The 14078-nt window shown below is 34.8% G+C and overlaps 1 protein-coding gene across 1 annotated transcript in view; it reads left to right on the forward strand.

Annotated features, from left to right (window-relative positions):
* CAMK2D (calcium/calmodulin-dependent protein kinase II delta) overlaps positions 1-14078 on the forward strand; it is a 115911-nt gene that overhangs the window by 8638 nt on the left and 93195 nt on the right. Inside the window, exons 3-4 of the mRNA XM_011997286.1 lie at positions 263-335; positions 10355-10457. Coding sequence (XP_011852676.1) covers positions 263-335; positions 10355-10457 — 176 coding nt within the window. The remainder of the gene's footprint in view (positions 1-262; positions 336-10354; positions 10458-14078) is intronic.

Raw genomic sequence — 14078 nt, forward strand, 5'->3', positions numbered from 1 at the left:
TGATCTTCTGAATGACATGAACTATTTTCAAAATGGATTTTTCTAGAACAAATGGACCCACATTCTGGCTCACATCTGGCAAGATCTGATTGTTCTGAGGTAGTAGTCACTCTACTTGAGCAATATGTTTACATGACTGAAGGTGGTACAATACAACCCCAGTTGTCTGCTAGCTCTGCACTTTAACCCAGTCTCTCTGAGGGTATACAGACAGTGAGTGTAAGCTTGGAACTAACACACGCCCCCTGGTGTTTGCATGCAGTCATTGCATTCAGCAGATCCTGGAGGCTGTGCTACACTGCCATCAGATGGGCGTGGTCCATCGGGACCTGAAGGTGAGTAATGCCGTTGGAGAAGATAAACCACCACACAGTTCCTAATGACTGTTCAGCTGCAATTATGCCTGTAAAGGCAAAGTATGAGCAATAAAGTTGTGTGGACTTATTCCAGCACATTACTCAGGAACTTTCCCTCACCACAATCTCTCTTATTTCATCTCTAACACACACTTGAGACATATAAATCTTGATTTATCCCGATAGAAATAACTTCCCAACATTAACAATAAATAGGATGCTATATGTCTTTCCTTGTAAGGATGGATATAGCATTAATGTGACTTTCAATAGGACTTGATCTCTTCTTCACTCTAAATTTGTTCTATGGACATTGATCAAACATTTTATATTCATATGATATATACCCAATATTATGTAAATACTTAGTAAAATTATAAAGTGAGTAGAGATAAAGTTATTAGGTGAAGTTTTAGCCTAAACGATTGTGTGCTAAAGAACCCCATTCTCTTTCCCTTAACATTAGTCCTAAGAATTCTGAGGACACTGAGGCCTCTTAGTTTTTTATTTATTTATATTCCTAAAGACCAAGATACTAGTGTCTTCTGAAACTATAGATGTAAAGAAAACAAAACAAATTTAATCATCAAATAATATTTATGTAACAAATATATATGGATATCCTTATATATATATATTCTTATTTGAATGCCTACTGATACCCTTAAGACTTCACTCAGCATCTGATACCTTTGAGGACAGAGAATTTTCAGATCATTCAGAAATGAAATAGCTCACAAGGGGAATATTTTTTCATTAATTTTCTGTCTCCATTTCCCAGTACTCTAGTTTTACCTGTGGAATTTCAGAAAAACAGTGAAGCCTAGAAATTGAAATGAAAAACTACTGGATGAGTAAAATAGTAAATGTGAGCACTATATAGTTTTGATTCTTTCAGACTCAGCATTTTCTAGGCATTAGGACAAAGGTGGCAAAGGATAATTTAGAATGTCTAAAACTGTGTGTGTTTAGTGAGAGGACCTAGACTTATTTCTCACGTGCAGACTTTTCTGGTTATAAAAAATTGTAAATCCATATTTCCAGTCACTTAATGTTCTAGAAGACTATATCTCTAAACCGATTACATGAAAATGTGATTTATAAGCAAAACATTGCCTTAGTTTTCTGCAATCTTCTTTTGATTTCATTTAATTCTGAGAGTTTTAAATATCAAAAGCAGGCCGGATGCGGTGGCTCATGCCTGTAATCCCAGCACTTTGGGAGGCCGAGGAGGGTGGATCAGGAGGTCAGGAGATCGAGACCATCCTGGCTAACACGGTGAAATGCCGTGTCTACTAAAAATACAAAAATAAAATAAAATAAAATAAATATCAAATGCAAAGGTATGGTTAAGGGCATTTTCTTCTGAAGAGCCAAGATAGGACTATATATCTGCTAACACTTACCAAATGTACCCATTAGTATAAAGCAAAAACAGTATGTTTCTTTGAAAATTCATGTATTTTGCAGTCACCTCAAAAATTCTTTACTGGCCATTTACAGACAGAGCCCCTTTTGTTACCTCTCAGAACCGACAGCACTACTTTCCTTTTAAGTGAACATATATGAACATGCACATCATTTGTGCAATTTTTTTTCAGATGCTTCTATAAATTTATTATTTGAAACATTTTACTCCATGTTATATAACCATAAGTGGACTTTAAAAGCCAAGTATAAAAAAATGTGAATCCTCTTCCATAACTTTAAAGTTATTTTTTGTGGAATTATAATATGGGACTTCTCTAAGCATTTGGACTCAGGTGAACCCTTCAAAGACTGGAACTTTAATAGGACATGGACTGTGAAGAAAAATATATTCTCTGACATATGAGCTAACATCACTAATTAAAAACTTCAGCAGATGATTTTTAGGGAGGCTTACCAGCAAAAGAAATAACTTGTTGCATTCCCCATCAGATTTCTTTAAGGCAGGGAAAGTACTTTTGCTCTCCATTCTTATTCTGATTCTGAGAAAGGACAGAAATGAACTTTTGAGAGAGCGTGTTATAATTTTTGTAGTTGTTGTCCTAGCTTCTGTCAAATTGCTGACTTGGATGGATTTCAGTTGAGTCTGGTTCTCAGTGCTTGCTTCAGTAGGCCATTTCATAAACACACTGAGAGAGTTCAAAGCACGTGCATTAGAGGCAGTTGATGTACCTCTTGAACATGCCAAATCCCCGGCTTTGTTTTGTGCCTTTTATACCCATGATGTATACTCTGATAGTGATAGCATGTTTACCAATATAGTAAAGTTAAAAAGATCAACTGTTGAAATTTTTATTACCAGGCTTTAAACAAAAACTTGCCTTTACTATTTCTATGCCATGTATTTTTGTGTCCATATACTAATTAATATGCTAATTGATGTGCGATTGAAATGTTTGTTGCACATAGTTTAATTTGTCCACATCAGTGAGAAAAAGAAACACAGGAAATGTCATGTTTATCATGATCAAAAGCACCTATGAGGATATAAGTGCTGTACAATTTGTATATAAGCCCTCTGGAAGCACAGCTGTTTAACATACTGTGATACTCCACAGTATCTGACATAGGGGCTTATACGTGGCCAATACCTGCAGCATATTCCTTCAATTTAGAAATGAATGAAGGTCAACCAAAAGTACATCTATAATATAAAAGGCAGCATTCAGTAAAATAGGTTATTAAGTGTTCATTAATATTTGAATAACATAAAGAAGATAAGTATATCTTCAGAATAAAGATCACTATTTAGTTGAGTAACTGCTGCTCATTGGGGCTCATTAGACAGTGGGAAATTATGAGGACCCTATAAACAAGGGTGAGGTACAACAGGCAATTTCAGTATGTCCCTGAAACAAGCAATAGGAGAAGAGTCAGGGTGGTGGGATATCAGCGTCAAGAAGGTACATCCATCGGCACCAGGCAGAACCTAGTGGATACATGGACCACAACCTTTTGTCTAAGGTGTGTCCAGTGGCAGGCCAATTAATATAGATCTAGATAGTATTAGAAGGATCTAGTGCTGGTGATAAACAGTACAGTACAGTTCAGGGATAGGACTGTAGTCTTTGGGAGTGTTTGGATCAAGTGAGGACCTTAATAATCAAAATGGCAAAAGATGCCATTTATCAAGCAGTTACCATGTACCCCGCATTGTCTTATCATACAGTCTTCAGAACTTTATGAGGAAGGCGCTCTGATCATTCCCATAGTACATAAATGAAAATTTAGCAAACACAAGTGAAAGAACTTAAGATCACTCAGCTAGTAAAATATGATTGATGCCTAAGAAATTTGATTCCAATTCTGCATGCTTAATCACTACTACTTCTCAGTTTAGTTAGTTGGATAAATTAAAAGCCTGTAAAGAGACCAAAGAATGAGTCAAAACAATGATAGGAAAATAATTTTGCTAGCAACATTCAGAATAATTTGGGAAAATGGTTCTAAGTTTAGTGAATCAGAAGGTTAAAATAGTCCTGCCTACAGGCCTTCCAGAGATAAACAAAATCTGTATCATGAGGAATAAAGAAAATGATATAACGTAGAGTAGGGGCAGTACAATTTGGCAGTAGACAGGTATATGAAGTAAAACTTTTTCATTTAGAAAATCAGTAAGGTAGCATTGACCACAGCCTTTGGAAAACGAGACAAGAATAAAATGCATTTGCCACATTTGATTGCTGCATGAAGACAATTAATATCGGGTGCTTAAAAATATAAATTCTTTATAAAGAGCTGAGTGCTGTAACTCAGTGTTGGATATTTGTGAATTGGTGGTTTAAAGTTCAAATACAAAAAGAGAAGAATGAATATTCATCAAACATTCCTTCAGCAGCTACTTACGCATCATTTTAAATGTGGACATAAATTACTGAGCAAAACAAGAACAGACCTTGTGTGCATGAAACCCTGCTGGCCATTGAATTAAGGATCATTTAAAAATATGTATGTAGGCCAGGTGCAGTGGCACATGCCTGTAATCCAAGCACTTTGGGAGACTGAGGCAAGAGGATTGCTTGAGGCCAGGAGTTCAATACCAGCCTGTGCAACATAGCAAGACCCGATCCCTACAAAAAAAAAAAAAAAAAATCAATATATATACATATGTGAAAAGCGTGTTGGTGATGTTCTTCCCAGAAAGGAGGAAGTACATCAGACAAGTACTGCATTCAGAAAAATATTAAGTCAAAGCAAGGTTGCAGTAACAAATGACAATTTTTAATGTCACAAGAAATAAAGGAATGTCAGATCGGATATGTTTTCTCATTTAAGATCCTGGAGAATACAATTTCTTTGACTTAGTTGACAGAATAAGTAAAGGAGATAGTTATAAAGCTATGCTTTTTCAAATAACTACATTTGAAACAAAGTAGTAAGATTTCTGCAGTTCAAATGTACCAGAAATGGTTATTAAACTATTTCATGAACAACAATCTGGATAGGAGGCTTCATACACACCACTGAATCTTTAGCAACAAATTAACACCCTGTGAATTGGTTCAGCAGAGAATACTGCCTTTAGTATTAGCCCCTATTCAGAAGAACGACATTACTTAATGGAAACGTCATTGAATGGATGGATAGATAGATTAGATGGATATGAGAGAGAAAGAGAAATTTTAATGAAGAGAATTTGGAGATTTGATGGGAACTTTAAGGCTGTTTCATAGAAATAAATTTATGACCAGAGTAGAAAGGAATTAGTTTTCAGGGAAGTGGAGAGATGAGAAGTATTTAGTAATTTGTTTTTTGTTTTGTTTTTTTTTGAGACGGAGTCTTGCTCGTTTGCCCAGGCTGGAGTGCAGTGGCGCAATCTCAGCTCACTGCAAGCTCTGGTTCACGCCAGTTTCCTGCCTCAGCCTCTGGAGTGTCTGGAACTACAGGCACTCGCCACCACGCCCGGCTAATTTTTTTGTATTTTTAGAGAGACACGGGTTCACCATGTTAGCCAGGATGGTCTTGATCTCCCAACCTCGTGATCCACCCGCCTTGGCCTCCCAAAGTCCTGGGATTACAAGCGTGAGTCACCATGCCCAGCTAGTAAATTCTTGTTAACCATGGGTAGTAGATATATGAACCTGTGAAATTTATATTTTGGATAATTATAAAATCACAAGTATACTTTTCTCAGAGCCTTGTTTAGATAAAAGTTTAAGGAACACATCATCTATGTGTGTATGTTTAGATATTTTTGAAACAAAGTATGTATTTAATCAGTTTAATAATTCATTTAGTCATTCCAGTATTTCTTTATTGAGTGTCTAGTGTTTGTCAGGCAGTGGAGAAGCTGTGGGTAATTGGCACTATCCCACTGCAGTTACAGTCTGGGTCTTTCAGTCTACCCAGCAATGTGTGCTGATAATGTAAAAGTAAATTAATAAACAGGAATGGAATACAGAATGATTCTTATGAACTTGCTCATATATGCATAGCAATAGAAAGAGTACTTCCTAATTGCAAACTTATAGCACATACATCTGCTAGAAACTCCTTGTGCTAAGTACATGAATTCAGGCATTAATTCCACACAAAAATAAAAGCTAAAATCCTTTGTACCATGTATACAAATGGGACAAGTGAGCTTGACATTCAAGCTTTTCAATTCATGCAAAACTAAAAAAAAAAAAAAAAAGTAGTTTATTTTGGGGAGCTTCATTCGCACCTTCTTTGGCAAAAGATAAGTGACAGAAAACACACCAAGCAGAGAATGATTTTCTGTTAAAAGAGTGAGATTCTCCAATAAAGGAAAGAAATTTTGAAAGACAATTTTTACTCCTTAAAAAATAATATCCAAAGGAATGTAAGAATTAAATAATATGGAATAATAAAATTACTCATTTGCTTTTTATAATATTCCAAAATTTAAAAAGAGATAAAACACACATGATTTTACGTATGTATTCCTAATGGTTGAGTCTTTTAGATGTGCACAAATTAAAGCCTGATACGATTAATGCTAAAGGCCATTGCTTTTGCCAAATCAGTTTCTTAATAAAGATATGATAATTGGTGACGCAAGGTTAAAACTATGTTTTTTCATAAGTTTTGGATATGGGTAGTAAATATTTTTGAGTACTTCAAATTCTTCTAAAAACATCTACCGAATGAACTACCTTTTAAAAATAACTGTTTTTATACAATTAGTGGAGTTTCTTTAGTATCACATCTTTAAAAGGAAGGAATTAGAAAATCTAGCTTCAGGTCTTGGCTTCATGTTTTTGGGCCTCCCTACCTCATGTAGAAACTGAAAGGTTTGAGTTATTTTATCTCCCAAGTCTCTTCCAGTTCTGAAAGTGATTCCATCAGCCTGCCTATGTACTTTGAGGCATTTGAACAGTTTCAAGAAAACCTTGACTCATATTGAAAGAAGTTGCCATTGTATTCATATGAAAGTACAGAACAAAACTTGCAAACAGTTGCTGCTCATTACAGCTGATATGCTATAAATGGTTGTTGACACTGAGACCAGATGTCATGGAAAATCCTGCATCATTAGGAAGCAATGGGGGTGGGGAAGGAACCTATGTGTAAGAATGTCTGTGCACTCTATTTAAAAACCAATCTAGAAAGGGATTTCATTATAAGAATCTAAAGATCCTTTCAATATATAAAGACTAATATAATAGATTGCATTAAGTTGGCGTCATTAATAAAGACATTCCTCAAGTTACAAATATTAAATGTTCTGCACATTGAAATGACCAGCTGCACTGGAATGTAGTAGCTAATCACTAATGTGTGTGTTGTCACCACAGAGGACAGAGCTCCTATGATAAAACCCAGTGTGATTTTATTATTTCATAGAAACTGTTATGAGATATAATTTAGTACCTTATAATGTTCATTTGAGAAATTAAGGAACTAATTAATTAGCTCCAGGCATTTGTGAGTTGCCCAAGTCAACACAGGTAATAACAGTTAGGGCCAGGACATGAACCCAGATCTTCATCTAAATCATCACCCTGCCTGTTTCTCTCACAGTGCTGTGGTCCATAGTCAACTAGCTACATTTGAAGATCTGGGTTTCTGATCTCATCTGTCTGATTTGTGTTAGAAAATCAAAAAAGTGGAATAGTAGCAAATAATTGTGGAGTGGTGGTCTTTTCTAAGGAGGTAATCATTAATTAGGTGAGAAATTCTACCCTTTCAGCTTGGGTAAACTATATTTGCAAATTATCTTCCTTTCTGTAGGCATTCAGAATTTAAACTAACCTTGCCAACAAAATTCTGTAGTACAATATTTTTAACTTGGAAGCTATGTGAGTGGTAGTAATTCAGGAAAATTAGAATAAATGTGCTTGTCCTGATTAAAATGTTCCTCTAGAAAGTCTTAGTGACTAAGCCTCCCACACAATCACAGAACATGATAGGAGGATTATTCAAACTGATATATACCAAAGAGTTATATAGAAATCAAACTTGTGTGATTATTTTTAATGTTTCATTGGAGCTGCCCTTTAAAGCAATCTTGTGATGAAATATTAAAAAGTGAATAATCCCTTAAACTCATCATCCTAAACTTTTTAGTTTTCATTATACAATTTCATTTTAGATCCTAAATTTTAGTAATCATCCTAATTTTTAAATTTTCATTATATAATTATATATTTCAGGTTTGCCTAAAGATATACATAAATATGAAATCATGTTAGTCTCTTCATTGTTACACCTACACAGTCACCTTCAAATAACCCTGCCTTTTCTTGTACATAACTGCAGCTGAACAGTCTTCATGAGTATAAGGTGCAACTCTGGTCCAGATGGATTTACTATTTTCTGGATGACTCACAAAGGCCCTACAGTGAGGTCTTCTTTAGTTATGAATATTTGCCCCAGTCATTCAGAGGATATATGTGCATGATAAAACTTTAAGATGTTCCATTTCTTCTGAATCAGCAAGTTCGTGGTGCTTGAGGCATAATGCACATAGCCCTGCCCAGCAGCTTTTTCATTTAGTGATAAGAGTGAAAACACACTATTTTTTAAAAGGTTATTTACCAGTGACGCTGACAGTTGCTCAACAAACTTATCACTTGACTTCAAACACCTAAAATGTGATTTCTAAAGTGATTGGAACTGAGTCTGTGGTTGACAAATTAGGACAGATGTGTATTAACAGAAATCTCTGACATGCCAATGCTTTTGAAAGTGAAGAAAGAATTAGAATCAACCATTGCTTACAGTTTGATGAGCTTTATCCAAGTTGATTATTCCATGAATTAATAGTTGGAATTTAACTTCTTGATCAAATTAGGAAATGCATCAATGTGGTAGACCATAAATTTTAGTTGCAAAAATAAAATGTCAATTGAAAATAATTTAACATGAGTAGATACTATTGTATATTGATAAACAAAGTTCCAAATAAATTTCAAATGTTAGGTTTTACTAAAAGTCATTTCAGAATAAAAGCCTTTTATATTCTTGAGATATCTTCATCCCATACTCCAAATTAAATTATGTATTTAGTGTTGAGGTAGTTAAAAATCCCTATCAGCCCCACAAAATTAGAAAAGTTTTCTCACATTTACCAGTCATTATAATAGCGATGAATCTGATGGCAGTGAGCAACAATAGCCTGAAGAAGTCTGGTATTTGGTTAAAACTTACTCGCCAACATTCTAATTTCTTACAGATTTAACTTAATTTCTTCCAAGTTCTGGTTATGGGTCTTTGCTAATGTGCATGGCTGGCTTAATTAATAAATTAGGTACTGGTTTAGGCTGTGTTTACACAAGGTCGAAACAAGCAACAGAACTGACTAATTCAGTGAGAAAAATGTAGCCAATTTGATTTTTAAAGCATGACATTTCTTGTTTATTAACATATAAACAAAATGAATTTGATTGACTGAATTTTTAGATTTTCAGACAATCGTTTTGGCACTTGTAGAGTCCATTGTTTCCCAGCTTTTTTCAGTCTGAGACACACCTCTAAATTTGCTGGGTTATGTCCCCAAATAGGAGGACTTTGAACTATTCTCTCATATACATTCTAACCCAATATATTTATCGAGTTTGGAGTTGTACATCCTTAACTGTATATATTAATCAGCCTCCTTTTCCTAACCATCTTCATTTCTTAAAATCCACAAAAGTGATTCGTGGAAATTGAAGACTGTTCCCTGGTGCTTATTTTCAAAGTACTAATGTGTCTTGATAACATTGGTTGGGAAACAGTGGTATAGACACAGCCTTATTCCAAGACTGAGTTATCAGCCCTTGCATAATGATAAATGCCCAAGAAAATAAAAATATGTCTTTCTCATAGTACTCTGAGATGGAAGAATAAATATATAAGTAATGCTCTGAATCACACTTTGAAGAAATGTAAATTATGTTTTAAAAGCTGGCTTATAAAGAAAAAAAAAGCTGACTATAACATTTGGCAAATAGTAGTATACTCTTTCTGCCTTTAAGAATAAACAGATTCTTAAAGACAGCAATTTTAATACATAATTCAGAGTAAGTCTCCAAAATTTGTACCAAAATTGTTTGGAAACATTGAGGAATCAAAATCACTACATTTGGGTCCAAACTCTTGAAGTTAACTAGGATTTAATTTGCACAGTTTCATTTGCCAAATGTCTGTAGATTGGTCCAACTCTTGTTATTATTTTGCCAAGTTTCCTTCTGCTGAAAATGTCTGCTCTGTTAGGCTTCTAAGTCAATGTCCATGGCCAAGTCTGAATCCTGAGCGGTCCTTGGAAACATGTGAGCAGGTCAAGACAGGTGCTGTCATTCATTTGATCCCTCCCCAAGTATATTCTCTCTTCTACCCAGTATCTCTCTAGGACAGTTATGCATCTGTCTGAAGCCTGCGCACATGATAATATTTAATCGTTTTCTAACTGTATTTTCCCTGGGATTTAGGAATGGCAGTCTCCAGGAGAGATGACAGTGCATGAATTTTTTTTCCCCCTAATCCTGTAAAATGTTGTTAGTTTTGAAGAGTCGCTTAAAATAGGTTCTCACGTCAGTCTCTTTTTTTTTTCTTTCTAAATAAAGCCTGAGAATTTGCTTTTAGCTAGCAAATCCAAGGGAGCAGCTGTGAAATTGGCAGACTTTGGCTTAGCCATAGAAGTTCAAGGGGACCAGCAGGCGTGGTTTGGTGAGTAGGGCCCCCTCCTTCATGCTACCTGTAGTCTTCTGGCTTCTGACTTCTGGCTCCTAATCCCACTTCCTAGTGAAAATAAAATGGAAAAGTTCATTCTAATAACAATTTGACTAATTTTAAGATATTGTACCTTTATAAGCACTTACTTTTATTGACATTAAAGGGTATATAATCTAGAAATAATTTAAGGGAAAATATTAATGGGAGAACAAGAAGACATATACTTTTTTTCTCAAAGGATGTTTGAGAAAGTGCATTATTTAGTAAGCATTAATTAGAGGATTACAACATTCAAAGAGTACTTTTTTTATTTGAAAGAAAGTTGATTGTTTGCATATAGCCTCATATGATGCCAAAAACTGCTATGTGAATAGTAGATGCTCAAGAAACACAGGCTATTTCACATATAATACTTTATGATTTATGAATTAAAGATTGTTTAAAAATTATGAAGCATGTATTTATGTGTATATTTCACCTTAGTTATTTTATATGTCTTCAACATGCCACTTTCCTCTCAAAAATTCTGATAATTTAGAAATTTTTATGTGATGAAATTTCTGCTTCTTTACAATTAAGGAAGAAATTAATTCTAAATAAATTCAAATTATAGTATTTCTAACCAGACTTAGGTTTTGTTTCAGTATTCAGCCTGAATAAATTATTTACTCATTAATTTTCATATGCCTCTCTCTGCCATTTTCCAATATCCAACCCACTTCTCATGTAGAGTTCTAAAAATATAACCTCTCCCCAAGCCTGTCTTCCTTCTCTCCTGACTTTCAGTGTGTTGAGGTTAGATAATTTTTTTAATGCCCTTCATTTCTGATTTCTTTTCTTCCGAGCACAACAAATAGAGGACTAAAAACATGCTATTTCTTTGTTTTATATGCAAACGCTTTTCTGTATCCCTAATGTACACATCTCCCAAGATGTGCACATTACTCCCAGGATTCACCACATCTCCCTTATCCGCCCCAGCTGTTACTGGGAGTGGATGGTGTGCCAAGCCTTCCTGGCAGCCTAATGCAGGACTTTAGTTCCTGCTGCCTGTCCTGTTTCGGTAGTACCTGACAGTTATTCTTATTTGAAGCCCCTCTCATGTTTAATATTATCTTTTACATTGTCTTTTTAGCCCCCAATCCCAGATGAATTTAATACCTCCAAACTTGTCATTTTGTTAATAATATTTTAACTTTTTAATAATCTTGTTCCCATTAACTGCAAACTGAAAGAAGGTAGGACCTAGATTAGGTCTGTAAATTACAGATTCAAATTATCTCTGTATCCTGGAAAAGAGTACAGTTAACACAGAAAGAATATATTGTAACAAGAGTTAAAGGTTGAACAGGAAGTAGTGGGGCTATCACAGAGATGGGCAAAGCAAATATTAGAGATACATAAATAAAGTAGGAAGTCCTGACCCTGGAGGAGCTGAGGCTTTTGTATCAATAACTATTTACCATTCAGGATGGAAGTATCTTAACAAAGGAATGTATAAGGAGCTGAGGGAACACAAGACAGGAAGTACAAAAACTGCCTTTGGAGAGAGGTTCAATAATTGCCTTAACACCTATGGTTGCCTAAAGGATGAATGAGACTTTGTTCACCGTCGTGCAAGAAGATTAAAGCATTCCAGATAGAGGGATCTGCACATGGAAAGGCTCAGAGGCATGAAACTATTTTTTCTACTACAGTAAAACAAGAAGTTTGATAAAGCTAAAGTATACTCAGGTGAATAGTAGTTAATGAGGCAGGAAATGATTTTATGTTTATTTGAAGGGTTTGGATTTCACTTTAGAGGTTTTGGGATCTGGTGAAACATTTTTAGAAGAGAGGTGTATGTTGTTTAATAATGATTCCAGTAGAAGTATAGAAGATGATTTAAGGATAGTTAATCTGAAAGCAAGGACCCAGTTAGACTAAAGCAATCATTCAAATTATGCATGATGATAGGTTTGACTAGGGAGGGTGTAGGAGCAAACAAGTTCCAAGTAACATACAGATCAGACAAGAAATATGAACTCTAAGGGAATCCGTTTAGGAAACATGAAAGTCCCAGACATTGGGTTCGAAGACAGGACTGGAGTCCTGTGTAGAGCAAAGCAGGACCCCACCTCATGAGAGACTTGGAGTATGAGGCAGGATACAAAAATGGGAACTTAGGCCCAGGAATATAATTGCCAGAAATTGGTAAAGGTGATGATTGGATATCAGGAGTAAGATAGAAGCCTTTGTTATCAGGTCTGAGGCTCAAATTAACATCAGCAGCTGTGTTTGATGATTACAAGAATGTTGGAATCAAGCTCCTTAAATCTCTTCTGTTTTTGAGCTTAATGTTTTATCTCCTCTGCTAGGACACATACAGTTTGAGAATAGGGCTATGTGTAGTGAAAACAATTTTACTTTTTGATTCAGAATATATGAATTTATATCTTGGCTCTGATTCTTAACAGCTGTATGATATTGAGCAAGTCACTTTAAATCTGTGAGGTCACTGTGCTCTTTGTAAATGGGATAATAAACGCTTCTTCACAGGACTGTTATAAGATTGAGTGAAATAGTCCATAGAAACTTGAGTGAGCTATAAAGGATGTTCAGTAAGTTTTCAAAACCATCTTGGTGTGAAACAATGACATAGTTCTTTGCATATTCAGTGAAAGTTATTTAGTGAATCAGTGAGTAGAAGACGAATATCAGGTCAGTAAAAGCAATAGCGTCCAAATAAAAGTACATAGGTTTTCAAATTGTTATTGATTTCTAAAAGCAAGCTGGTCCCAAAGAAGCAGTGACAGCTCAGCAATAAAATTTCCACTTCATCAGTATGGTGCTATCAACAATTAAGTTATTGTTAAGGTACCTGTTAGAGTAATAACGTTTAAAAGAAGCAACATCTTAAGTTCTACGGCGATTCAGTATTTCAAAAGTACAGAAAAACATAGTGTCTAAACTTAGGAGAATATACTTCTTTTTTCTCTTTCTTTTTCTTTTCTCAAGTTCATGCAAATCTTCATGGTAACCTGAGGAAAAAGGAGACATGTGGTGTTCTATGTTTCTTTCTAATGAACTGCCAGATATATTTTAAGTATTAGGAGTAAAGGCATGTTTTAATAATGAATGACCTGTTATGATGTTTATTCATTATGATCTGCCATTATAGTCCCATGTATTTTGACTGATTAATTTTATCTTTCAAAATGTAATATCAATGATTATGGTTATTCTAATTTTGATAAGGAGCAGAACTCTTTCTGCATTATGTGAAATACCAGAGCTTCAGGCTTTTACATAATTTTATTTTAATAAATATACAAGGTCTATTACAAATAAGAAAAAAACATATAATATGTATACAAAACAACATAATAAATAATACAAAGCATTATGGAAGCTGTTTATTGTGGAGTTTTTTTTTAATTATCATTTTTCAAGTCCAAACTTGCATGTCTTTTCCCATATTTACTTTTCATTTTCTAGTCTGGTCTGTTGGAACACTAGCCAAAAATGGTAGAAGTAAACACCCTGTCACTATACTTGATAAGATGGCTAGAAAAGGAAATATTCAGATATATTCTGTTTCTCTTATGGAACTGGACATGTTATTTGCAATACATT

This window comes from Mandrillus leucophaeus, unplaced genomic scaffold, assembly GCF_000951045.1.
Source record: "Mandrillus leucophaeus isolate KB7577 unplaced genomic scaffold, Mleu.le_1.0 Scaffold535, whole genome shotgun sequence".
Lineage (NCBI taxonomy): Eukaryota > Metazoa > Chordata > Mammalia > Primates > Cercopithecidae > Mandrillus > Mandrillus leucophaeus.